Here is a 27,703-nt window from a genome sequence, read left to right as displayed (position 1 = left end):
AGAATATGGCCCAATTTAAGATTGATTGTCCTGTTAGGCCCATAAGGTATTAAAAGTCTGGGTCTTTGTGATAGGTAAGTATTGCCAGGCTGCACACAGGTGTGAATAACAGTCTAAATGTGTGTGAGAAGATAATTAGGATGTCAATAGGAGGGACTCTTGAAGTCTGTCAGGAGAATGTAGAGCTCAGTGGCCTACTGCCTTCAAATAACTCTGTATTTTACACAAAAAGGAGCACATCCAAACACTGAAGAAATCTCCAGCCACAAGCTTCCTTAAACATTTGTTGTTACAGAAACAGACACCACATTGCTACATTCACACAACAACACCTAGTCAAAGAAAAGTCTTTATGAGATGGCTCCATTTCAGAGCTGAATAACTCTGTTCCCCACAGCCTTTTTTTCTTCCTTTTTTAACAGAACAGAGAATTTTTATTGTGACTGTCAAAGTGTGGAGGTATTGGAGCAAATATACAGTGCTGGTTTACAGCTACTGTATGTCTAAATGATCCCAGTTAGAGCTGGAGCATAGCAACTTCTTTTAAAGCATGTCACATAATCTAAGCTTTACTGCCTGCCGAAACTAATGATTTAATTTGGCTCTTCACATGGCGCATACAGAAATACAGGCAACCATTTGTACTCTCATTCACACCTAGGACCGATTTGTAGAATCACCAGTTCACCTGATGCGTGTCTTTGGACTGTGGGAGGAAGCTGTAGTACCTGAAGATGCACATTGGGATAACATGCTGTCCCGCCTTGATCTATCCAGGAAAGTTTAAAGCAAATTATTAGTCCAATGTTTATTACTAGTCAGAATATGTATTTATTTATTCAGGCTGTTTACTTTAGAAATTTCAATGTTGGTATTTCTTTGGTCTTGAGGTTTTAAACTAGGTTGTACACTATTCATTTTTATTTAGTTTTGTCTAGTTATGAATAACAAGGTATACTTTTAGATACATCAATGAAGCATATTTATATATTATTTGACAATAATGAGACAGTTATCAGCTGTCTCACTGAGTTTCTCATCGTGTATGAACTCAAATTCCACATTCTTGAACTGCAGTATGCGACAGTAGTCTCGGTCTGCTCTGCAGCCTCTGTGAGCTGCAGGTTTTTGTGTCCCTGCTTCTCACAGCACATCTCCAGAGGAGAACAAGGGTCACTGTCACCAGCTGCAGACCAGGATGGTGGTATTTAAGTCTGTCCAACCATTAGACAAGAAACTCCAGGATCACCACAGCTGACCTCATCAGGCTTTCAGTATGGGGGGAAAAATGAGATGTGAACAGGCTGTTAACTGGTTAGCCGATAGCCGCGGTATAGAAGCCACGGATCACAATTCAGGTTCTATGTTTTTACCCTCCGTTCCCCATAGCGGCAGCTGCCAGCCACTTATGGTCATTATGGGGCAGCACAAGGCAGCATATTTTGTCTACTGTATGAGTATAAAAATGTTTTTGTATATTTTGACATACTTTTAATAATGTCAACGCTTAAAAATAAATCAGAAATAAATTTGTTATTTAAATATTGTACAATATTTTACGTTTTTACTCAAGAGTCCCCTCAAAGGCTCTGGCTGGCGTTTATCTAGTGAGCGCAGGCTGTAAGATCACTGTTTACCGTACAAAGCGTCCACGTCTGTTTACTCTCGAGGAGGCTGTAAAACTTTGAAAAGGGTCTGAAACAAGTCGATGAGTCAGAGAAGCTCACGTCTGTCCTATGACATCGATACTGAGGTGAGCTGTTGAGGATTTCCGGGGCTTCTGTCTGTAAGTGTTGCTGATTTGGCCGCTGTTATCCCGTATTGCTGAAACTTTCTTCAAGGTGGATCTAATGTGGAGGACTCAGACACTTAGCAAGTAAACTCTCATATGATGTGAGAATGTCATCAAACTGTGTATCAGAGGGAAAGTGAGATATTTAGGACACTCGAGCCTAATTTTAGCTGGCAGAATGTTAGCTTATAACCAGCTGTTGATGATTGTGTGAGCCAGATGTAAACAAATGACTCCACCGGGCATCACTGGAGCACTTGCTACACTTCATATAACAGGAAGATGGAAATCACTCTTGTGGGTACATAGTGGAAAAGCAGAGCTGTTAAGCAGCTGCTTTAAAAAGCTCAACTCAAGATGCAACATCCTAGATAGAAAATATTTGCCAGTTTTATTATGTGACAATATTATACAGCTCCTGAAGAGTTATAAGGTTAAGTTACTTTATTGATAAACTAAAGGGTTAAGCAGTTATGTTATACTTTTATAAATTTCCAGCAAAAAACACTACCTAGGCTACTTTTGTGCTTATGTTTGGCTTATGCTGTGTCATTACAATTGCATTGTAATGCTGCTGGCACTTTGTTTCAATAGGCTTGGACCTCAAATTAGGTGGTCTGTAATCAGTGACAGTATTGGAGGAGGATGGAAAATGCTTTTCATTTGCTTATAAATGCTGCAAGCAGTGATAAAACATTCAGCATCTTTTGCCTGTATCCTCATCATTAGTGCAAATTTTCTTGAATAATCTATTTTTGAGGCTATATCACCTACCCCTAGTTATCAGTGACTGAACTTTTAAAATGGCTGTCAGGCGACGGCTAGTAAATTGATTGAGTCATCATCCCAGCTAGATGGAATTTTTTTTTTTTTTTTTTTTTAATTTTAATCGCAAAATATGCATGAGCTGTTCAACCAAGTAAGGTCTGTGGGGAAAACGTTGCACTCAAAAATGTAATTGTAAATAGAGAATATTGGCTTGATCTTTTTTCATTTATTGATGCAGGTCTGTACTATAATAGTTATTAGCACAGGTAAAACAACCGCTCTTGCTCCGATGTTGATGCAAGCATGCATTTTAATGTATAAATATCCTTTTGAAGAAGTGGATACAACAGTTAAGTTGTACACCAGATTGATGCATAATTATTACTAACAGAAAGCTAATAGTTTTTGGATTCAGGTTTAAAGCAGTCTGTCATCATTATAAAATGTATGGACCATCCCTGGTAAACATAGTAGGATATGCACCTCCTGTGATCTCGCTATCCACATTTTTGACCATGCTAAATGAACTAAATGCCAGATATTAATTTAAATGAAGTCTGGACTATGATAGACTAGTTAAATCTATGGGTAATTTACAGTGAAGACAACTGTAAATTATAAATGATGACAAATTTTCACAGCTATGTTTCAGCTGTGTGGGATGAGTGTTTAATATTCAAAAATCTTTTGGGTGGAGTTCAATTTTAATGTAATGCCTCATTTCCAGTAGCATTAGGTTTAAAAGGCTCTTCCTGGACCTCCTCTCAAATGATGAGCTGTGCACTTCAGGTTAAATTGGACAAAAAAATCTTCTCTGCAGTGTCAGCAAGTGTTAACATATTGAAATTAAGATAATTATATATTTAGCCTATTTGGAGCTTTGGAAATGGTTGACCTAGCAGAATAATTAGCTGCACATTTGGTGTTTATCTCATAATATTGTCCCCCCCCCCGCCCCAGTTTGTGCACACATAATCAACTGAGTGCCTCAGTCAGCCTACTGCATATTCTGCCAGTCTAAACAGAATTTCAGATTGACCAAGTTCTTTTTTTCGAAGGTGCATATGCACAATATTGCCAAAAAAATGGTGTTTTATTGAGTAAAAAATAAAACAAAGGCTATCATACTTGAGCCTGACTGATATCAGCCAAACAGTATCAGCCTATCACAGATTTATATTAATCCTAATACTTACTTTCCTGAACCTGTCTTTCCATTAAAAACTAACCTTCACACATTGAATTTGCGAGAACTTGCCGTAATATTCTCAAAATGCAAAAATGTCATCACTGTGATTGGTCTCTAGCTGAAATCTGCCTTCACAGGTGTTCAAACATATGAAAATACTAGAGCTGTTAAAAATTGCCCATAGGTTTCATTTGATTATTCCCAACATGGGTTCAAACCTTTCACATTTCTGAATTATGCCCACAGAGAACAAACTGTGGCGCAGAATTGGGTTCTGCATAGTTGGTAATTGTTTTCTTGAAGTTTGACCAATATTTTTAATTAGTGAAAGTGATCTCTGGAGCTTGAAAAAGGGCGACTTTTTTTTTTTTTTGTTTGTTTCTAGAAGACGTTTCAACTCTCATCCAAAAGGCTTCTTCAGGTCTCAAACCAAAAGGTGGAAGGACCCAGGTATTTAAACCCCAGTGGGGATAGTCCCCTGGAGGTGGTTGTGACCCACTATTCATGTGCATAATCACATGTGCCAAGCTGTGAAAGGAGGCGTGGGTCATTACAATCAATGGTTTTGGGGTAAACCAATTTGGGACTTAGCCCCATTCTATTAAGTGACCTATTGAGGTCACCTGAACAAAGGAGTGAGGGGGTTGAGGCGCCTGGGGAGGGAGCTCAGGACAGCACTGTAAGCAGGGGAAAGTGATATTGTTTGACTCTTATCAGTCATGCCTTTGGGGTAGCTGCCAGAGTATTTCAAGTCTAGCTACGTGTCAGGCCAAAGTTAAGTAAGGGGGTGGTTGTGGCTCAGGAGGTAGAACAGGTCGTCTACTAATTGGAAGGTCAGTAGTTCTGGCTCCTCCATTCGGCATGTCTGCCCATGCCTTTGGCAAAAATATTCCTCCCCCAGTTGCTCCCAATGCATCATTAGAAAAGTGCGGGTTTGTTTGTGAATGTTAGGATGTGTAATTCAGAATGTAATCAATTTATATTTAACATTTACACATGTGAATGTTGTTAGGTTGTAAATGTTACATTAAAAAGTGCTTACACACAGAAAATAGTGCTTGTTTGAGTATAGTACATAGTGCTTTGAGTGCTCAATTAAGAGTAAATACCAGTACATTTTAAGTTGACCCCTTTGCAAGCTTATGCATTGGGGAATTTTTTTTTTTTTTATTGCTGTTGGCTATTAAAGGTAGCTAATGTATATGTCATTGGCCTGCTCTTACTGTTAACACATATTAAAAAAACAGCCTGAATTAATTGGTAGAAATAATGTTATGAACACAGTTCACCTAGTTATTTAGGTTTCTTTTTGCTTGCACTCATTGTTTATAGTAGGCTAAATCATTTATCACACTTTTCTTGCAGCAGTATCTGAAGTTTGTAGACTTATGTAGTTCTCCTGTTCCAATATTGGCACAGAATTCTTGTGGATTCTGGGTGGACAGTTCTATTCACTGCTGGGTCTAACAACTTGAACAATGAAGAGATTTCGCTGCTAGCCAGGATGCTTCACCTTGTCACATGATGGCAGGACCAGAAGACACCATTAAAGCTTTGGCAGCTGTCCAGTCAGCTGCTGAGTATAACCTTTCCCACCAGTACTGAGTCATTAGTTTGGGGAACAGTTAGAAAAAGTGTGCAGTGTGACTGAAAACTCACTATCATCCAATTCTGTGGTAATCCAACCAGAAAATCCTATTTTGGGGATATTGCAAGGCAAGTTTTTGTGGGCTGTTGATAGCTGTAATCCTGTTCTTCAAATGTCCCATCTACGATGGCTAAAAGAGCCCAGTGCACTGTCGCCTATAATCATATACCATTAGTATTGCAACTAATGATATATAATATTATAGATGCGTTTTACGCAAGCATATATGGAAACTTTCTGCAGGTAGCCCAGACACAATTGTCATATGGACATAAGCTCATGCCGTGGATTTTTCTTTCAAATTATGTTATGTATGTTTTTCATGCAGTGCCATCTGAGAGCCAGACGAGAAACACCATCCAGTCTTGGTTTTCCGCTGTGTTCATTCCAAAGATTTGCACCACAGATGATAAAATCTTAAAATTCTGGGAAATTTTATTCTTAAATTGAAATATTTGCAAATGTGCAGTACTGTGCAAAGGTCTTGAGCCACCAATCAATTTGCTAGAAAAATGGGAAAATAGACGCAGCAATTTATTGAAGCATGCAAACATAAATGGAACTACAGTGTGTATATAAGGCAGAAACGGTGTTTGAAAGTCAGTATTTGGTATGGACACACTTGTTCTTCAACACAGCCTGAACACTGTCAAGCTTTCTTGTCATTTCTTTAAGTAGTCTTCAGGAATAGTTCTCCAGGCTTCTTGAAGGACATTCATAGCTCTTCTTTGGATGTTGGCTGCATTTTGTTTCATTCTGTCAAGATGATCCCACACTGTAGGTAATCACACTTCGGTAATCTTGAGATCTGGGCTCTGAGGAGGCCAGTGTGTGTTTTTTCTATCTAGATATGCTTTTGTTTCATTGGCAGTATGTTTGGAATCATTGTCATGCTGGAAAAATTAGGCTGTTGCCAATCAGATGCTTTCCAGATTATATTGCATTGTGGATCAAAATCTTTTTCTGAGTTCATATTTCCATCAATTTTGGCAAGATCCCCAATACCGCTGGCTGAAATGCAGCCCCAAACCATGACAGAGCCTCCACCGTGTTTTACAGATTGCTGTAGACACTTAGTAACTTTCTCCTGATCTTCTCTCTACTTACTGGCAATGATTTGAACCAAAAACATCAAATCTGGATTCATCACTCCAAAAGACCTTTTTCCTGATTTTCAGTTCACTTCAATTTCTGATGAAGCTTCAGCAGATTAACTGAAGGGCCAGTGCATCGCTCAGGTCCCGTGCCAGATCTTTGCTGCAACATGACTTTCACATACATCTGTTGTAGATAGTGTTTTTGTTTTCTTTTTAGTACTGCACTTCTTTCTTTGTCCTCCACTTGTCCAGTTTCCTCAATTTTTTTTATTTTTGGGACACACTTCACAGCATGGTGAAATATGCCAGGTTTTTGGCTGTCAGCTCTTTGGGAATTGCCTTGTTGGTGCAAAAATACCCTTTCATGCCTGTCAAACGGTGTTTGGCATTTTTTTTTTTTTTCCCATCGATTCAACTAAAGAAATTGGACTGAATTATGTGTTTTTGCAACAGGCTGCTGGCAACAAAATGCCTAAAGATACAGTTTAAAATTGGTTCTTTGCTAAGCTATTATGTGTAGACAACACTGGAGTTAGGTGCTTTTTTTTTTTTTTTTTTTTTTTTAAATAAATGCCTGAGTGGTGGTAACTGTCTTCTGCCTCCATCGGATGTTCTTTCCATAGCAATCATCATAATCATGTTGGTAATTAACCTTATTAGCTGTGAGGGTTTTTCACCAGCTGTTTTATTCTTTTTACCATCACCCAGCTACTCTATCTTTGGTTCCCCCTGTTCTTACTTTTTTGAAACATGTTGCTGGCATGAAATAGGAAAAAGTTGTCTGTGTAACATAATATTTAATTTAAGTACAAAACAGTATTTATAATGTAGTTCTGTACTCTAAGCTGCAGCCTGATGCAGAACTCAGAGATGTGTATGGTGGTAGTGTGCAGTGCAGACACTGTCAGTTGATTAGTGCAAAGATATTACTGTGAAACAAAATGTAAAGGGTTGTAATTGTCAGGTTCATTTTGCCGGTGTAGATGCTTTTCTCATTTTTATAGCTCAGTCAGTATATAGACTGAGTCTGTTCTTGAGTCCTTTCCTGCATTTCAGTACAAGTAAGGTTTATTAGCTCCAAGTCCAACGTGAACAACTTGGTTTCGCTTATGATTGCAGAGCAGTGCAGACACACCAGCTCACAATGCAAACAGCAACGTTGCTCACTGTGACAGGAATTCAGACTAAGTTGCCCTTAAAGAACAATAACGTCTCCCTGACGATGGTCAAACCTGCTCGACTGACGGGTGCTTCATTGTGTGAAGTTATTTGCCTTTCTGGTCCATAAACAGTTATCAGTTATCATTTACAGGTTGTTCACGGAGGTTGTTAATTAGTCAAGGTGGTGATTACACCCCCAGAACAAACGATCATTCAGATATTCACCAAAACATGGACCAGTAGGGAAAAGCCAATGATGCATCTGATTATGCAGTTGATGCTGAATGAGGCATTACTGGTTTATAAACAGGAATGGAGCCCACTTAGTCATGCTGCTGATGATGGCACAGTCTCAACAGGAAACTGGTAATCAGTGAAACGGACCTTGATTAAAATAAATGACAGTGCTTGCAGGAGGCTTCCTGTGATATCAAGTGCACAAATGTGCAGCTCCTATTTTTTGTTTTGCTTTGAGATATTATCTGAGGAGTTCATATGAGGTGTTCTGCAGATATTAATCCAGAAGTGTGCATGTGTGTGGGTTTTGTTTCCTTTTTTTTTTTTTTTTTTTTGTTTGTAAAAATGGTATTTGGGGTGTGTTGCTCTGCTTGAAGCATACTTGCTGGTTTTCAGAGGTGCTGCAGTGGAATCACTAGTCATCGTGTGCTCTGTGGGCCTGAAAACCATATCGGCAGCTATGCATTAAATTGCTAATGTGCCTGGCAGAGCTACATTATCCGCCCCATCCAAGTGACAAGGGCAGAGAGAGAGTGCTCCCTTCAGCTGTCCATGAGATCTTTGGAAAATGGGCTGTGTGGATATGGTTTGGCAGTGCGCAAAGTTTTTTTTTTTTATAAAGCCTTTCCTTGAATTTGCTGTGCATCTGCCTCACTGCTTCGACACCTTCAGAACAATGAGGCAGAATTGCCTGTCCAGTTTTGTCCAGCACCTGCATTCAGAGTCCCTCCGTGGTCGAACTTTTACACCTGGCTGCTTCTGTAGTTTTCTTTTGTATTTTTTTTTTCTTTTATTACTTTGTGGCATTGAGCTTCTTTCCATGCCTCAGTATATAATGAAATACTCATATTGAAAGAAAGAAAGAAGTGTGCATAAAGAATAATAACCACTTAAATTGACAGAATCTAATCTTTAATGGTTTTTTTTTTTTTTTTTTTTTTTTTTTTTTTTTTTTTGGTAGCAGAAAAACTGAGATGCATCTGAAATGGTTCTGTATTCTTTTCTGTGTGACTCCTTTGTTCCGGCTGGGTGGTTTGTTTGTCCTAGTCTGTTCTCTACCCAGATTCAGACCCTCAGGCCTCAGGTTGTTGAGTAATGTGATTGCCTGAGGAGCTCCAAGGATAAACACTCATGTCAGCTTCTTTATAGCTTTTCAAGATCACTTTAAGAGGCGCAGTGCCTGTGAGTATTTGCCCCTTTTTTCATCTGACGCATAGAAAATATTGGACTTCTAATTTATGATCATTTTGCTCCCATTGACTTATCAATATACTGAATAACTGTCATACATAATAATGATAATCACATTTTTTTTGAATAGTTAAATATCTTAAAACTGTTAAGATGTGGAGTTTATGGGAGAGACGGGGTTTATCAGTAGGAGGTTGAACCCAGACTGCGAAGCCACCTTGCAAGGACAACTGTTGGTCCTTGCCAACCCACAACCTCCACCGTGGGATGTCGACAGTGGCATATGGGGGTGAAGAGAAGCACAGGTGGCAGCAGATGGGGTGATTGATGGAGAGCTGAAGCCAGTAACTACCAGACACCTTGGTCGCTCTCTGCAAGATGTGGACCGGGTGACAGACCCTCAGGCAAAGGAGGCAAAGGCAGCTGCAGGAAACATTATCCTTCTGCGGGTTTACCTACGGAAACCTTGTTACGACTCCTATTTTCCTCTGAATTGATCTTGTTGTCCAGAGGCTCTCTTTCAGGCATCTGAAGCCAGAGATGAACAAAATGGCGAGTGAGTCCGGGTGTCGGGGGAGGAAGAGGGTGTGTTCTTGAGTCGTAACGCAAGGCAAAATGAGAGCTTTGTAGCTAAAATTACAGCCATCTTTGAAAGAGTAGTGTTTAATTGTGAACAGGCACAAACCCTTAGAGAGTGGGATATATTGGAAGTAAGAAAATGTAGTTGATTGGATTTGCAGCTGTTGTCAGGCTCGAGCCACCTGTGCTTTTTTTTTTTTTTTTTTTTTTTGTGTGTGTGCTTGTTGTGCTTTAGTGTTTCTGTTGACACTTCTTTAAGGTTAGATGAATTTGATTATAATTGGCTCCTCCAAGCAGTTTGTGTGTTGCTCTGTGATGGAAAAAATAAACTATTTTGTTTGGTTTCAGATTTAAATCAGAATGCAAGTTCAGTATTTAAGTTAATTAAGTGACTTTTAATCTCAATTTTCTCACTAACTGTTGCCAGTAAATAAGAAAATGATTGCACTTTTGAGTCAGTATGATTGTCTTTTTTTTTTTTGTTGCAGATTTAGATGCAGATGAAAACGTCTTAATGTTTTGTAGTGTTAAAATGCCAGACTTCTCTCTACTTAGATTCTTTTGATGTGTGCAGCAGGAGCCTCTTTACAGCCTCTAAACTTTGGCATGTATATGCTTCTTTAAGATGCACATAAACATAAATTTACAGCATCACAATGTTGAAACTCCTGAGCCTGCCATTGCTGCAGCAACAGCCATATGTGCATGTTTGGCCTGAAGATAGGCAGAAAATAAGGCTTTAAAGCAAAACTAGCCTGGTAATATTATTAGAATTGATGTAATATGAATCAAAGAATTTTTCCAGAGCCTATTAGTCACAAAGATGAAGTTGCCGTGTCTTCTGTGATATACATTTGGCTAATAATAGTGCTTTAGTGATTTGTTATGGCTTTCCTATAGGTTCTCTATATATGAATGCTGTTACATGAGCCTTTGAACATACGCGGCCTACATTAATGAGCTCGGTGGCAAAGGAAGCTGCCTCTGAAAATTTACTGAACGCTTACGTCGTTCTCTTTGGCAGCCTTCTTCCCAGCACTGTCAGCTCTTTGGTTCTGCTGCTTGACAATGTTCCAACCTCCCCGGCTTACCACAGCTACAGTGTGAATCGAGGCCTGTTTGCAGTGATATTCCTGATATGTATTATTATTAGTTTCCCCCCCCTTTGGTCATTATTTCTCTGTTCTAATACCAGACCTATTTTTAATGTCTTTGTCACCTCAGCACATGCCAGTGCTTGAAATTGGAATTATCTGTACAATAAGCAGGCTTTGTTCTGAAAATGTCACAGTATGTATAAAAGCCCTTTATCTCATTATCTCATCTGTCTCGCTCACATTCGCTCTCATTTTTTTGATAGAGATAGACAGACAGTACCACTCTGGTACTGTATATCTGCAACTGACCTGAGAGCTGTTGGCATTAGCACAAAGGCTCACGTTGTGAATCGAGGCTTTATCTTTGAGAATCTGTAAATATTCTATTCTTTCCTAGAAATGAGTCTTGTCTTTTATCTTTTTTTCTCTCCTGCTCAAAATTGGCCTACAAATGGAAATAGATGTTTGTTCTGTGTGTGTGTGTGTGTGTGTGTTGCATTATACTCAGTAATCCCTCTTCTTTTTTCTGCATCATTTCAGGTTCAACTACAGATCAACACATCATCTCACCACCAATGGCTTCTATGAGTTCCTCAATTGGTTTGACGAAAGGGCTTGGTACCCCTTGGGCAGGATCGTTGGTGGCACAGTAAGTATCTCATCAAAATGGAGCTCCATGTGTTACATATTTATTCATCAATTTTTCATTTCCAGGGCACTCTAGAGAACTACAGATTTAAATCTTGATAATAAGATCCCCATAAGAGCCATAAGTATCTCTACTGATGCATATTCTTAATAGCTTATTCAGTTTTAGGACTGCAGGGCAGCTGGAGCCGATCCCAGCTCGCATGCAGCTGGAGGTGGGGTACACCCTGGATAAGTCAACAGCCCACCACACAGTGTCGCATCCACACCTACGGTCAATTTTGAATTGCCAGTTGACCTAACAAGCATGTCTTTGGGCTGTAGGAGGAAACACTCAGGTAGCACTTAACCACTGGATCACCTTGTTGACCCATGAGCATCACAGCATTGCAAAATAAAAAGTGGTTTTTGTGATCACAAATAATGGAGAGGAAACCTGAGCAGTACTGACTTGGATAAAGACCAGTGTGAGCGGGGAACAGCCAGTGTTTGTACCCTTTTTTTAGAAAAAGAAGACCAAATGGTGCACACAGCCTACATCAGTGTCATAATACTCTGGATATTTTACAGTTTTCTGACCATTCTCTGTAAACCCTAGAGATAGATATGTGGGAAAATCCCAGTAGATCAGCCTTAACTGAAACACTCAGTCCTCCAAGGATACTCTATTTAACTAGTTGCCCTTTTTTCCCCCTGATTTTTGTTATTTTACTAAATGAGGTCAGACTAGTGTTTCATCCTCTTGGTTTTTCCACCACAGTGTTGCCAAATCTCTTGATTTTCATGGGTGAATTAAATGCAGCAGGTAGTTTCCAGTTTGGTCATTTCAGGATTGCAGCGTTACATTTTGCTGAAGATGTACTGCAGTTTGTTTAATCACACAGTGACCTCAAGTGTGAACTAGCTTGCTGTGTATCACACTAAAAGGGGTTGGGATAAGTGTCAGCAACAAATGCTGAGCCCATGGCACTATACTAGATTGCCCCTTTCAACTTGGGAGCAACTTGCTGGCCCATGTGACACAGTGAAGTCTTGTCCATGAAGGAGAGTAAGATGAAGCCTGATGCTGGCAGATAAACTGGTCTTGAAACAATAGAACTACTTTGAGTCTTCTAACTTTAAGGATGAAATGGAGTGAAAGCTTTTAATGTTAAGAGCCCACCTGACAAAAACAGTCTTAAGGCTGACAGGACATAAGGACATCATACCTAGCCTGGAAATTGAGCCATAATTTCTGGCTTTAGAGGGGAAAAAAAAGATGGCAGACCTGGTTTGGTGACACATTGGTTTCAGTTGTTTTTTCGGGGAGATACGGAGGCAGAGGCTCAAACAGGAGTCGACCGGCATATTGAGATGGCTGTTTGACACATCTTCTGTCAGCACACGGGTTCAATACAGAGACAAAAACAAACACAAGCATACTACATATAAGAATAAAGAAGCTGTTGCATAAACATATCAAAGCTACCACCATACAGGCCTGCCTACGTGCACTGGAGAAGTATTTATAAAGTCAGGCTTGGCAGTTCAGGGATACCACAGAGCCCTGTAAGCCTCTGCCAAAGAGCATGGATTTAAGTCACAATCCAGGAACAACAGTTAACTTGACAGATTCCCCTCGGCTGCCACCCCAGTGACCAACAATGATTGTGATAAAATATTGAACTTTTTGAGTGAGAAATGGGAGATGTTGATTCCACAAAATGCATCTAACACTTCCCTGATCCCCGTCCTCTGTGCAACTCTTCTCCCAACTTCATCTTGTCATCCTGTAAACAGTGACGTCTGTGTGAGTTAAATACCTTTGGCCTGTCTATCTCCCTTTCCTCCTTAACATTCCCACCTGCTGTCTGTTCTCTCAGCCGAGCTTCATGGACACACCAGGGTTACATTCTGAGCTGTAATTGCACCAGCTAATGGTGCATCAGGACTATAGAATCCAGGTCCTCGGTGCCGGATAAATGTGGAAATAAATTCCTACCTCTTCCAGCCCAGCTAAAAAAGCTGAACTAGGGCCTGAACCTCAGAGCCTGCAGTGTGACTCCCGTCTCTGCCCTTCAGGCTGATTGGGGAGATCCTCCACACAGTTGAGACAACGAGGCATGTTAATGCTGTGCATTTATTTAAATTTATGTTATCGCTGCAGCACCAAGCAAACGGTCCAGAGCTGGAGGTGGGAGCCATTTTACATACTGATGTTTGAATATGGTTTTCTTTACTGCACAAGCAACCCAAGGAATTAAAAATCCCAAGCCCATCCATCAGGATTTATCTGTCATAAGCAATTACCATCAAATTCTGGTAATTGCACATGACAAGCCTGGCTTGTAATAGTGGATGCACTGGTTCTGTTTCAGTACACGGACGCTTGGGCTAAGCCGTGTACCCAGAGGGTGGGAGCTGAAACTCATGATTAGACTGGTAATCAGAACTGGAAGGCGTATAGTCTTAAGTTAATTTTCATGACATTTACAAGATTCCTTGACTGTACAGCGTGTTGTCTTCAGCATAAATATAAGCATGCACAGAGCTGAGATTCTTCCTCTGTGCATTTGTATTGATGGTCTATGAGTTAAAAACGGCAAACAGAGTAATTCACAGAGTTAATTTGAAGCGGACTGCATTAAGCTTTTCAAAAACCCTCTCTGCTCAAAGTAGTTTCACTTAAGATTAATTTTATTTTCATGCTGGACGTTAAATATTTTAATGTCCTCAGCAGACTACCCTCAAGCTAAAACAATTTGCAAAGGGAGGAAGTACCAGAGGTTGAGCATTATTATAGCTGGGGTTTGGAAATTGACAGGCAGTAGCTGCATTTTATATTTTCCTTTCCTTGTTTCATTTTTATTAATATCAAGCTTGTTGTTCCAAACATCCACAAACAACAAAATAAACTAGCATTTAAATCCTGATAAGATTAGAATTAAGGTCAGTTTAAACAGGGAATTTGGTTGGATTTCTAACATCTTTATTATGCAGGAAATAAAAATGGAGCAAATATAGCCTGACTAAAACATACAAGGTCCTGTAAGATTTCTGAACTTCTCTTGGAAGTGTAGAGCTGAGTGGTTCTGAAAAGGTGACTGGAGCCATTTCAGTTGGTATAATTTGTGGAGTGATTCTGCTGGGCCTAAGGTACGGCTTGCTCTGTCTTAAATTACCAAGCAATTACAGAGGTCCTGTAGTACTTCCAGCATTATTATTTTGAACATTGTTGGCAGAGTGTTACTGCATACCTTTTATTTAAAATTTGGCATTTTAAAAATGCCTGATTCTGGATGCCAAGGCGTGATACTTATACCACTGGAATAAATTCACATAAATCATGCTGGAACTAATATACTGCTTTACAAGTTGCTTTGGCAACCAAATTAATCTGACTGGAAGAAAAATGTTAGAAAGATGCACTGCAGCAGAATGGCCGTGGCATCTCAAAAAGTGAGACTTTTTTTTTTTTTTTTTTCCTCCCTTCATTGTCAAGAAATCCCTTGACTATACAGAAGTGAATAATGAATTTATCCTTCTAGCAAGTTCTGTATGCAAGCCAAAGCTGGATATAGCATATTTCTCTGTGCTATAGCGCTTCATTTGCCCCCAAACTATGTCGCTGTCATGTGGTGCAACAGCGTGGTTCACTAAGCGACATGTTGCTTCCTTACCGTGAATATTAGCTTTGAGTTTCGTTTTAAATCAGTGTCCTGTTCATCTTGCTGATGTAAATACTCACTTACCGGATGCATACTAATCTCCTGTTTGTTAAAATGCCCAGTTATTCTGGGGCATTACTGTAGCTCTCTTTAAGATTTACATATTCTGGCTACACAAAACAGTCCGCCGTAACCCACAGTGGACATGGAAAAAGTTAAGTTCCAGATGGCAAGTGACACATCACCTTATAGGATGTGCAGGCATTTCATTGGCAGATGGGTGGGTCATTATATTGGCCACACTAAATGCAAATGTCTCGTTTATTATATGTAAATATGCAGCATCTAGGAGATGATGCCTAAAGGTTGATACATCTGATAGAACCATGGCATAGTTGCAGCTAAAAGTAAGTTACTTTCAGGATCAATTTAATATTTTTCCATTTTGTTCCATTTTGCTTCATCTAACCGGAAAAACTTTGCAGGAATAAATGCAAACGGCATAAAAACTATGACTGTTACCTTTTCCCAGAACTGTCTAAATAACAGAGATATCAGTATTAAAGGTAAGGAAATGCACATTTAAGCACACTTGAGAAACAGAAATCACATTCAAAATGAGTCACAATAACTGGATTATTTTTCAGATTATTATTTTATTGCTTGGAGTGACAGATGGCTTCGAGGTGGGGATAGGATTACATCAGGGATCAGCTCCGAGCTGCTCGTTGTGTGCCGTGGTGATGGACAGGTTAACAAATGAGATCAGGCAGGAGTCTCCGTGGACTATGATGTTTGCAGACGACATTGTGATCTATAGCGAGAGCAGGGAGCAGGTGGAAGAGGACCTGAAGAGGTGGAGGTATGCTCTGGAGAAAAGGGGAAAGAAATCAGTAGAAGCAAGAGATGGTTTGGAGATACAGAGGAGAGAGTGAGTGCATATACTGGACAAAGGATGCTGAATATGGAGCTGCCACGCAGGAGGGAAAGAGGAAGACCATAGGTGTAGTGGAGGACAACATGCAGGTTTGGTGTGACAGAAGTGGATGCTGGAAAGTGAGATGGAGGCAGATGGGAGCAGCTCAAAGAAGATTGCAATGTTGAAACCAGCTTCACAGTTAGAAGCTAGAGTGGGATTTGTCAGCACTGATATATAAAGAGTGATTTCAGCACGTGGTTTAACGCGAAAAATCAGCTGCAAACAGCCAGTGCCTTGCTCAGGGGCACTGTGCTGCCAGTTGCTGGAGTAACAGAAAGCCGCTCGCTTATTTAGTGTGTAGGCTTATCGTGAAAATCCCACTTGTTTGCATGACTGAGCTAGATAATTTTGTGAACATAGACAGGCTTCAGGGAAGGAGGGCATTTACTTTTACTCCCACACTGCTTTTGAAATCATAAAACGAATGTGTGAGAGCCCTTATTTGCATCAAGCCTATGCTTTTAAAACATGCAGGGGTGTGCATGGGTTCATCTCAGACTGCTGCAGTAAGCCTGTAAATGCAATCCATGACTTTTGTTTAGGAAAACTTAGGAGTTTGTGAATTACAAAGTTATATTCTCCACTCTATTGTAATAGCCTGGCTGGGCTGCGCACTTTAACACCGAGTCTCCTTCCTGTGACCTCTGACACCCAGTAGAATTGATTTATTAAAAAAAAAAAAAAAAACCCTTGCTGCTGTTATATTCACTCTTGTTTGACACACCTGGTCTCACCTTTCAGTATATGTCTTACTGTCTCCTCCTTTCTCACGAGTCTCATTGGTTCTTTATCTTTCATTATATCTTTTCTACTGCCTGCCTCTGCCTTTCACACATCCACTGTGCTTCCAATCTCATCCTTACACCCCCCCCACCGTCCTTTATTCCAAATTAGACAGACGATCCTGACAGTCTGCATTAATTGTGTATGATAGCATTAAGTCTCTAAGCACTCAGATGGGTCACACCGTTTGGAAGAAAGATGAGTCGATGTCAGTTAATGTGACAGTTGAGTGCCTTTATGCTCACGCCAGTCCAGCTGCCCTCTCCCTTTTTATTTCCCTTTTCACTCCCACCCAGCCTCCACTCCCCAGAGGATGACTGCCAGTTGCTCTTTCTCCCGAGCCACAGATAAGGAAGGAAGGCTTCTCTAATGTGACAGTCCAGAACAACAGCGGGCTGTCAATCCAATAAACCGCTCTTTGTTATCGTAATGACAATGACTCAAGTGCGTTTTTGTAAGGCCTTTTAGCAGTTTTAGCTGACGCCGTTTTCAAAATGAGCAGGCTGTGTTGTGCATTCTTGAATGCCAGTTTAGATAAGTGTTGATTTTAACTTATGTACAAAGATTTCGTTCAAGTCAGACCTCATTGCAAAATATCCTTGACTGTAATGAACAGTCTTAGTCATATCTGTAATATTTGGGAGGGACCTGGGCCATACTGCAGAGTTTAGGATGGGTAATAATTACAGGACTAGACTGTGTCCAATCTGCACAGCTATGAGACAAGATGTGGTTGATTTACACTGAAGCAGATTTGCCGGTGAAGCTTTAGGCATTGGCTAATTGGAGATGTGAAGACCTAAATTTATTAGCAGTAGTGTATGGACTCGGGCTACAGTGAAAAAAACATTAAGGATCACTCACATATTAAACATAACCATTCTTTCTTCTTATTCTCCGTCTTATGTCAGACATCCACATTGCACTGCACAAGGCTCTAATTGGATCTGCTCATGTATAGATGAGACAGGGGCATTAAGCCTCGCCTACTCAGGCCCCAGCTTTGACTCAGTAGATGGTGGTATTAATAATTATATTCTTGTTGTCATGATACATGGCAACACTTATGCAAGCCAAAAATGATTCCTATTTCCTTTTCATCCTGCTTTTCTAGTGTTTGTCTTTAGGATCTGACTGTTGTTCAAATGAGGAGTTAATTTCAGGATCACAAAGTTTAGGGACTTGGATGATGGGTTGTTGAGAGTGTGAAGAACAGACAGAAAGATGGAGGTTCTGATTTATTAATGAGATAATCAACAAATTGATAGTGGAAATAATTGTTGTTCCAACCTCTGATTGTGCCCTGTGTTATTCAAGGCCAATTTAGTTGCATTTAATTTGGTTATTTGCAATTAGATCTGGCTGACCTGAATATTTCTTTTCATTGTGGTGGCCCTTATGATATATGATAGACAGTACTGGCTCTGTGGAGGTGCGTGCTGGTGTTTGAGTGCCTAAATACCCAGCAATAACTTGTTCATCATTAATGGAGCTTGTTAATGGCCACATTACCTCTTGTTTAATCTCAGTGAAATTTTGACCTACTGAAATGAGAAATGCAGTGCTGTGCAAAAGTCTTGAGTCACCACTCATTTCTTTATATTTTGCTTCCAAGGAGTCAGATTTTCTGGTAAATTTTTCTTAAGGGAATAGTTCTCCAGGCTTTCTGAAGGTCTTTCAGAATTTTTCTTTGGACATTGGCTGCTTTATCATTTTCTGTCCAGTCCGTATAATTGTTAGGCCACTTAGCACTGACCTGTGAATCATTCAAGCATAAAAAGGCATCTAACTCAAGGGATGAACCGGTGTTGTTTACTTGTAATAGAAAACTCAGCAAAGAACGGGACCAAAGGCAGCCAACATCCAATGAAGAGCTTTGAATGTCCTTCAAGAAGCCTGGACAACTATTCCCAAGGACTGCTTAAAGAAATGACAAGAAAGCTACTAAAGAGAGTTCAGGGTTGAAGAATAAATGTGGTAATACCAAATATTGATTTCCAGTGTGATTAAATTGTGCAAAACCTATTTTTGCCTTTTATTCTGTATATTTGCATGTGTTTGCTTATGTTTTAATAAACGGTTGTACCTATTTCCAATTTTCCTAGCAAAATATAAAGAAATAAGCAGTGATTAGGGACTTTTGCACAGTACTGTACTTAATTTATCCCCATATTTGAGATTATGGGGACTGCTGTTAAAGCACTTGAGATGATGAAGAAGTAGTAGTAGTAGTCAATTTGGTAGCCGCCTTTTTGTCAGATGGATATATTGTATTATAGAGGGTGATGGCATGTGGTCATCTGTCCTTGCGGCAGTGGAGCTGAGTCAGTCTGTTAGAGAAGGTGCTCTGATGCCTGTTCGGTAAGTGGTGCAGAGTGTGGTCAGTGATGGATAACGGTTCAGTAACGTCCTCTCTCCACAGCATCACAAGTGTTCAGTTTTGCGGCCAATCAGAGCCAGCCTTCATAATCAGTTTATCCTGTCTGTTGCTGTCACCAGCTCTGACACGATTGGCTGTCCTCTTCGTTCGGAAGTCGTTCACAACCTGTCTGGTCTTATTGGTCTGATTCACATTCATAAGCGGTAACAGTTTGCAACTCTTCTCTTGTTTCTGTTAAGTTTGTTTTTTCAGTAACTGATGTATTTCTATTATAACTGGTTACACAATATTGCCGGGCCAGTTGACTATTGATTATACAAATGCATATTTTTTTTTCTCCTTCTGTAAACATTAAAGAGCAATCAGTAAAAGTGTATGAGTATCTCATCATGGGAATTAAAAGAAAAAAAGAAAAAAAAAATTCAGTCAGTCGAGGAAAGCCTGATGCCACCCCCCCGCCATCCGCTTAAAAGCAATTGGATTTTGGCACCTAATGCTGATTTTAGTCTTTTGATGCAAATGTGCATCTTTTTGTAGCTTTGTTTGCATTTTTAAGTAAGCCCCCCCCCCCCCAAGCTGCAGCTGTGTGTGTGCAGTTATCATGATTATAGGTGCTGTTCTCATCTGTCCCAAGGTTTATGAAAAAGGCAATCCATAATTCTCTCTGCAGTAATGGAACAAATTAACTCTCTGCACTGCACTTTGCTGTCTGTCAACATAGATAATACCATAATTATTCGGCACATACCTGCTTATTTCAGTAAAGGCGCTGAGCTTTTTTTCTTTGTGTGAAAGAAATCTATGCATTTTTCTGTTATTCCATTCCATAAACAAGTGGCTGTTACGCTTGAGTAAATTTAAACCCCAATTTTAAGAAAATGGTTACAAAATTAAAATTTTATTTGGTGAAGTGTAGTTTTCCTTGGAGTTAAAATCTCTTTGGTAGGTGCCAAAAATGCCTAAATACAGGAAAACCCTTAACTTGATGATGCTGCATTATAACTTAGTACTTCACTGCTTTTTATTTTGCTCTTCTTCCTGTTTCTCTCACACAGCCTCTCTTCTTCTTTGTCCCCTCACTCAGGTGTACCCAGGGCTAATGGTGACAGCAGGCCTTATCCACTACGTGCTCAACATGCTCCACATCACCGTCCACATCCGCGATGTTTGCGTCTTTCTAGCTCCGGTGTTCAGCGGTCTGACCGCCATCTCCACCTTCCTGCTGACACGGGAGCTGTGGAACCAGGGTGCAGGGCTGCTGGCAGCCTGCTTCATCGCCATCGTACCTGGCTATATATCCCGCTCTGTTGCTGGCTCCTTTGACAACGAAGGCATCGCCATCTTCGCCCTGCAGTTCACCTACTACCTCTGGGTGAGTATAGTGGAGACTCAATTTAAAAGTGCCATGAGGAGGAATCTCATTGTGCAATGTAGATGGTTATAATGAACTGACAGCTTGTGAGGAATCCGATTCATGCTCACTCCCTGGGAGAATTTTGTCACTTTATAGGGGACAGGCTTTATGTAGCTGCAAATATAGTCCTACTTTGAAATCTTACTTGCTGCAGATGTTGAATTATTTATCCCCATCCTTTAAAGATATGCCAGGCTTCTTCATCGACCACGTGAAGCCGTCGAAACGACATGCCGCACTGTAAAACCTTCACAATATGATGACCTTTAAGAGTAGAATTGAGGAGATCGCCCGTTAAAGGTTGAATATCCCCTCTTCCAATTTCCCTTCCTTTTTTAAAAATGCATGAACTGAACACAGAGCATTTGTGTTTAGAAAGCAGTTAATCTTTTTAGTTTTTCTTCCCTTCAACAATTTCATTAGTTTATTAGAATTTTATTTTCAATCAATCAAACATTATTTCTGCAGGTTATCTTTGTGGTACCACAGACCTTGAGCTAACAAAGCAGTTTCAGAGATGAGGAAAAAGAGTTTTTTTTTTTTTTTTTTTTTTTTTTTTTTCCCCCTTTTGGAATACAGCCTGAATCTTTGCAACAGCTGCACCGCAACACATCTTTCCACAGCAGGTGAAAGGAATGAGCTTTTCAAGTTGAAAGATGCCTGAAACAAACTTTTACTTTGAGTCCGTCCACTTTTTATTTATTTTTTTCTGTTGCATCAGCATCCGCCTTTCAGCCCTGCAGCTTTCTTGCTATGAATGCGTCTTGTGTACCTGTGTGTGCGAGTGTGTGTTTGTATTTGTCAGTGTGAAAATGAAGAGCTCTGCTTTGCAAACAGTTTTATCAGCATCCACTTCTTCCTTGTTATTGGAGTTGACCTTGACAAGTACTGAGGATTTTTTCTCATTTTGTATTGAGCTGTGTTAGTTCACGGTTAGTTGCTGGATTTTTTTTTTAATTTATTTTTTGCCTCCATTCTGCTTAAACTCATCCTCAGATAGAAAAATATTTAATATTTCCAGCTTATTGAAAATGGAAGTAATTGTCTTTCTCGATAACTGGGTTTCTCTTGACACTAAAGAGCTGAGTTGAGTTTGTATTGGCCATAGAGAAATACAGATTAAGAGCAGATGATGAAAAATGCTTTGCAGCAATGATGCAGTTCACGAATTCAAGGTTAAAGTGCTAATGGAGATGAGGGAGGAAAAAAATGCAGCTGAAATGTTTCAAAATGAAATGAAAGTCATGAATGTGGCATATTATAGTCTTGCTATATGCTTCCAACATATCAACTACTTCAGACTTGAAAGATATCTGTTAGTCATCATTCTGGCATGAAGAACGTAAAATTCAAGAGAATTGTTGGAGAACTGCAGATTCTTTGAAAGCATAAATAATACCACCTTTCATTAGCACAAAGTGAGCATACAGTACTTCCTGTTCGTACGGTATTGTGCCGTCCCATTGAGTCTGTGAAATTATCTTTTAATGAAATAGCCTCTTGTTCCTGTGGATTGCAGGGATAGAATATAAAGGCAGCAGGCTACAGACAAGCAATTACCACCTCCACAGTTAACCTGTGCTGAGCAGATGTCAAATGAAAATGGCAGGGTATTTTCAGGGAGGACAAATTTAATATTGTAGACGTTATCAATATAAAAGTGATCACTGAAGAGACAAAATTGATTGCAAGGAAGATTTTTCAGATAGCAACTTGTATAGGCCTTATTTAATAAAATTCTGCCACCCTATGCAAATCTTTCAAACATGCGTGCAAAAGCGAAACGGCGCCTGTACAACACGGTACAGGTGCTGTATTCACAGGACTTTAATCAGACCTGTGAAAAACGAAGTACACCTTTACTGCTTCCGTAGGAATTAAGAGGCAGGCAGGGTCTGATAATAAATGAACTTGATTAATTTATCATCAGCGAGTGTGAGCGCACCTATAAAAAGCAGAAGTTTTGGCAGTTTTGGAAGGCGTGCAAGCGCTCAGAGAAAGTGCAGAAAAACGGAAGAGCTACATCTCAGACTCTACAGGCCTCAGTTGGCATGTTAAACGCTAAGGCTCATGACAGTACAGTCATGAGCTGTCATGTCAAACAAGCCATACTTGCTCAGGTGCAGAAGACTAAAGTATGGCTTGTTTCGAAGGGTTCCCAGGCGATGCGAGAGACTGAAGGTCATACAGAGAATGATTACCTCAAATTTCTGCTGCTATAGTTGCTATAGTACAAGCTATTAAATCATGGGGTGTGCTAAGTTTTTCATATACACCTGTGAAAACGTCCTTTTCCCTGAGTTTATCTTTGAAATCACTCAAAATGCTTAGCTGTAAACATAAGCAGGGCCAGCTTTGATAAAACATACAGATTTTGCCACAATCATAAACCATTATCCTTGGATTTAATCATTGAACATTACATTAGGCAATATAAATATAAAAGTAAAGCGATCACAAAAGCTTTCAAGGTTTAATTCCTTTTGGAGCTTCAGCGTCTTTCCTTTGATTCTGTGGCTCAGTTTATGTTGGCAAAGGACATAGATTTTTTGTTTTTGTTTTAATGCTTAGAAGCTTTGGTATTATCTAGAAAAGATTACTACGTGATAGAATACTACAATCCTATTGGAGCCAGGGGACTTATGCATATTAAGCCACATGTCTATTATTGCCTGAATGTAGCTGTGTGATTGTAGGAAGTCATAATTCCTGGCTGGGTCACATCCAATATATGAGATCCACAGAAATGTGCCAGACAAATGTAACCTATTTATATAACCAATTTATTTAGAAAACCTTATTTTTCATAATATCAGTGATGTAATGCGACCGCATGCAGCTGATTAAAAGAAAAATGCTTTTACGGCTCAAAGCTGTACATGGCCTGCAGAAGTCACACAATTATGCAGATGTGTATTTGAATGATGTACAGCACCGCACATAAAGCGTTCAGGACAAATGTTCTATCTCGGCTCATGCTGGCTTCAGTCAATTACTGCACAGCGCTGTGACAAGTTGAAGCCACTGTTAAACCTAAACCACACACACACACACACACACACAACAAATGCACGAGCATGGTTTCCTGAGCTTTTGCATATGTATAACTGGTAAACATGGCAATGGAGGTTGGGTTTTCTTCACATCGCCTCTGTGTGCATAAATGTTTTTATGACCGCCCTTAAGTGAATTTTTTTAATTGGCTTTTTTAAAAAATGTGTTTATTGCTTTATGGGTAAAGATTAAGTTATGATGGAGAAATTTTGTAGTCAGTTGCCAGCATTGCAGAATTTTTACAATCCTCAATACCATCATAATCAACCAATGAATTTCAAAATAAACACGATTAATAGAAACTGACACACATACACAGAGTAATGCTACCAGAAACAAACACATTCTCAGCACTGTATTTTGACAGATTGAATGGTTAAAATGGAATCTTGCTAAACTTATGAGCAGCGCCCCGCTTCATTTATAAACCGTCTACATTAGCTTAAATAAACTGGGGCTATCCTTGCTTACTTTTTGGGGGGGAAGGGGGGGCACGCTAACATTTCTGGCAAAGCTGGTGAGCAGTCTGCTAGATCTACCAGTAATAACTTCGCTTGACTTTCCATGTGTTTTAAATCTAAAGCAATGTTCTCCCCAAAGTGCTGAAGAGCACCTGTATTCTCTGTGATAGACCCATTTGTGCCACAAAGTTTGAAGTCAAAATGGAGATTGTTGCAAAGCTGCACTCTGCAAACATTAACACCAATGAGCCAGATGTTGCCTTTTAATTAGTGGTGACAAAAGGTGGCATTTCACTGTATCTAAAAGCAGAACAAGCAGCCTGTTAAGGACCGACTCTGTAGCCCTGTACCAAATATACATTATATTAGCTTAATGGAGACTAATAGTTTTATTCTTTATATACTGTGAAATCTTTGGTCATAACACCAGCACTAATTTCAACATAATGCCTAATAATGGCTCTGTAGAGCCGACAACATAACCTACATATGTGACAGATGTCGTGTGTGGTTCATTACATGTTAATGACCTTGTAGTCATGTCCCAGTGTTTTACATGCAGTGCCAGTGACAATAGAAACAAATGAGGCTTTATCTCTTTCTGTTTTTTTTTTTTTTTTTTTTTTCCTTCTTTTTTTTAACCTCAACTGCAAAAGGCAGCATGTTTGTATTCAAAGTAGACTTGACTTTGTGGCAAGTCTTTATTTAAACTGTTTTAATTAATGTTTCATGTTCTTAAAAACATGAAGCTTTCGTTCTTTCTTTATATGATTTATCTGCTGAATAGTAATGGCACCCAATGTTAGAAGGGCTTATTAAACTCGTATTCATAACCTTCATCCAAGGGCGGTTCAATAAGTGATCAGAAAAGTGCTTTCATTGCACATGTCGCAGCTAATTTGTAGCAGTAGGACATTGATTATTTATGCGGTTTTTAATTTTCCTTCAAGGTGTTGATTTCCTTTATACTCAAGTGCAGCGACATTGTGAGTAGTGAAGGCTTTTATCCAGGTAGTGATGCAGATATTTCATCACATTGTGACTCACTGCTGTGTGTCACAGCGTAAGAAGCTTGGCAGTGAAGCTGCCGCCGGCTTTGAAGGGACCTTTTTATCCATCCGAGGTTTTAGCCATCCAAATTTATGTCACTTTGTCAAATCATGTATGGATGAATCTCTACATGTGGTTTCAAGGTAGCACGGGTCGCTATACTGGAGTGTGCTTGCGGACAGCTCTGCGGCCCTTGTTTGAACTCGCTCGCTGTCACTGATCTGGCAATGGCCCTGCAGTTTAGTGTCCAGGTGGCTGCCTGAGCGCTGCTGTTGTGCCTATAATTTAAGTCCCAGTACAACAGCACTAGCTGTCTCTGCCTGTGTAGTGGCTCAGCAGAGTGAAACTGAACTGATGATTCTTGCACACAGTGGGAGAGTTTAACCTCAAATATGCCATGAGTATTGGTAAGCCAAACATATTTAGGCTGTGTGCACACATGTATGCAGGATTTCATGCAAATTTAGAGACCTAATAAGTTACTGGCATTTCAGAGGTTTTTAAAAAAAACCCATTTAGAAGTATTTTTCTCCTGTGATGTAAAGTAGGATCGCAAGCTAAGAGTTTTGGGACCAGCAAATGATAAACACCCCACTCATAATGTTTTCTCAAAAGTCAGAAGGGATTAAATTTGCATTGGGCAGTATACCTGATGTTGTACCAGCATCATGCATAATGTGGTGGTACTTTCAAAACTAATACCAGTGAACAGGAAAAAAAAAATCCCCTGTGGCCTTTCCAGGCATTTAGATGTATTATGATATTAGCTGCGAGCATAGATGGTATGAAAGATGGATGTAGCTACCGTGATCTCTCTCTCTCTCTCTCTCTCTCTCTCTCGCTCTCTCTCTCTCTCTCTCTCTCTCTCTCTCCCTCCCCCCCCCCCCCCCTCCCCCGCTTTTTTTTTTTTTTTTTTTTTTTAAAGTCCTATTTTGAACCCTCGAGATTAGCTTTTACTCATCTATCTAGGTTTCCAAAAACTAGACGTGACGAGCACGGGCGTGTCTGAGTGTACAATGAATAATCCTCCATTTTGAAACATAGTATGACCACGATTGGGAGTGCAGCAGGCAGCTGAACATTACAGAGAAATCATTCACAGATCGATATGAGTACCAAAGTTGAATTTTTCAAATTAGTACAAATTTGGGAACTTGTATCCACTTTTGAAAGATTGATTTAGTTGTCTGCTGCGCGATGGCAAAAGATTTAATTTTTTCCCTTAATATTTTGTATTTTTGTAAAATTCTTTAGTAATTGCATTCTTGTATTCTTGTTTCTTAGTTCCTTCATTGAAAGTCTTAACATTTTTTTATTTACTGGTTTACTGTTTGATCTGGTTAGACCTTTTTATTAGGTCGTGTGTGTGAGTTAGCTGCAAATTTATTGCTCTTTTTTTCAGATCAGTAACATTATCTGAATTAATATGTCTCAAAATGAATGCAGGTTTAAGGCACTTCCTCACTGGCTACTTTTCTGACCTGGAAGCTACGTTCATGTTTTTTATTGACCAAACATCATAGCACACAGTAATTAATGAATCATAGACAATTTGTGCTATTAAAAGTTGCACAATTGCAAAATTATATCTACAGATGGCATGCTGGGTGTGCTAGCTAGCCAGTTAGCAGTAACAGTGTGTTAAGAGCTGAGAGGCGCTCTTTCGCTACATACAAGAAGCATAAAGACAGATGGAGGATGAGGATGAGCTACCTCTACTGTTTGGAAGTTTTTCCAGTTTAAAAAAACAACTTGTTTTGCTTCATTCCTGCTTGCGCTGCTTTTGTACTGGACTTGGACTGCAGGGGCTCTGGCAGCTCCTCGAGGCTAACAGGTGTCTCCCCCCCAAAAGGTGTCTCAAAGCTGCGCCATACAGCTCCACTATAGGAACATTAACACTAATGACCATATGCTGACTTTGAAAATGGTGGTAATGAGTGAAAAGCATAACAGGCAGCCTGTTAAAGGATAGCCTGCCTGTGCCAGATATTTGATTTTTGTCAACAGAGACTAAGAGTAAAATGTTTGTATGGCTGTGTAGCTTGATTTTTTTTTTTTTTTTTTGATGGTAACATTAAAATGTTACCTATATAAAGGCCTATTTATGCAAGCTAATAATATCGTGAAACCACCAGAAGCTTTCTGTGATACTAATGTTTGATCATACATTCCAGAACTAGATTAAATGAGTAAAAACAAAGAGCTTTACATTAAATGACAGCTCACATGCAGCTTTACCAAAATAAGTGACATCTATGAAAATTTGACTTGCTAATAGATATTGAAATGGAAAGAAACAAAGGGAAATTAAAAAGTTTCGTTGAGATGAGTTTAGCAGGAAAGACTGCAAACTCAGCAGAGCTGCAGTTGAGTGAATATTTGAGAGGTGAACTTGAGGTGAGCTGTGGCTCTGCACCAAATCTGGATGAAATGCATTGAGTTCTCGAGTGCTTGGGGAAAAAAAAAAAAAGGCAGCTGGAATTTTTGGTTTGTGGAGATGCTTCACCTCTCATCCAGGAGTCTTCTTC

The 27,703-nt window shown here is 39.7% G+C and overlaps 1 protein-coding gene across 1 annotated transcript in view; it reads left to right on the top strand.

Annotated features, from left to right (window-relative positions):
* The window catches only part of LOC115788632 (dolichyl-diphosphooligosaccharide--protein glycosyltransferase subunit STT3B-like), a 96,828-nt gene that overhangs the window by 27,999 nt on the left and 41,126 nt on the right, over positions 1-27,703 (top strand). The window contains exons 2-3 of the mRNA XM_030741754.1: positions 11,300-11,408; positions 20,281-20,568. Of these exons, the coding sequence (XP_030597614.1) occupies positions 11,300-11,408; positions 20,281-20,568 (397 nt within the window). The remainder of the gene's footprint in view (positions 1-11,299; positions 11,409-20,280; positions 20,569-27,703) is intronic.

The sequence above is a fragment of the Archocentrus centrarchus genome, chromosome 11 (assembly GCF_007364275.1).
Source record: "Archocentrus centrarchus isolate MPI-CPG fArcCen1 chromosome 11, fArcCen1, whole genome shotgun sequence".
Taxonomy (NCBI): Eukaryota; Metazoa; Chordata; class Actinopteri; order Cichliformes; family Cichlidae; genus Archocentrus; species Archocentrus centrarchus.
The sequence above is the reverse complement of the archived record's forward strand: the minus strand, read 5'-3'. Positions and strand labels throughout refer to the sequence as shown.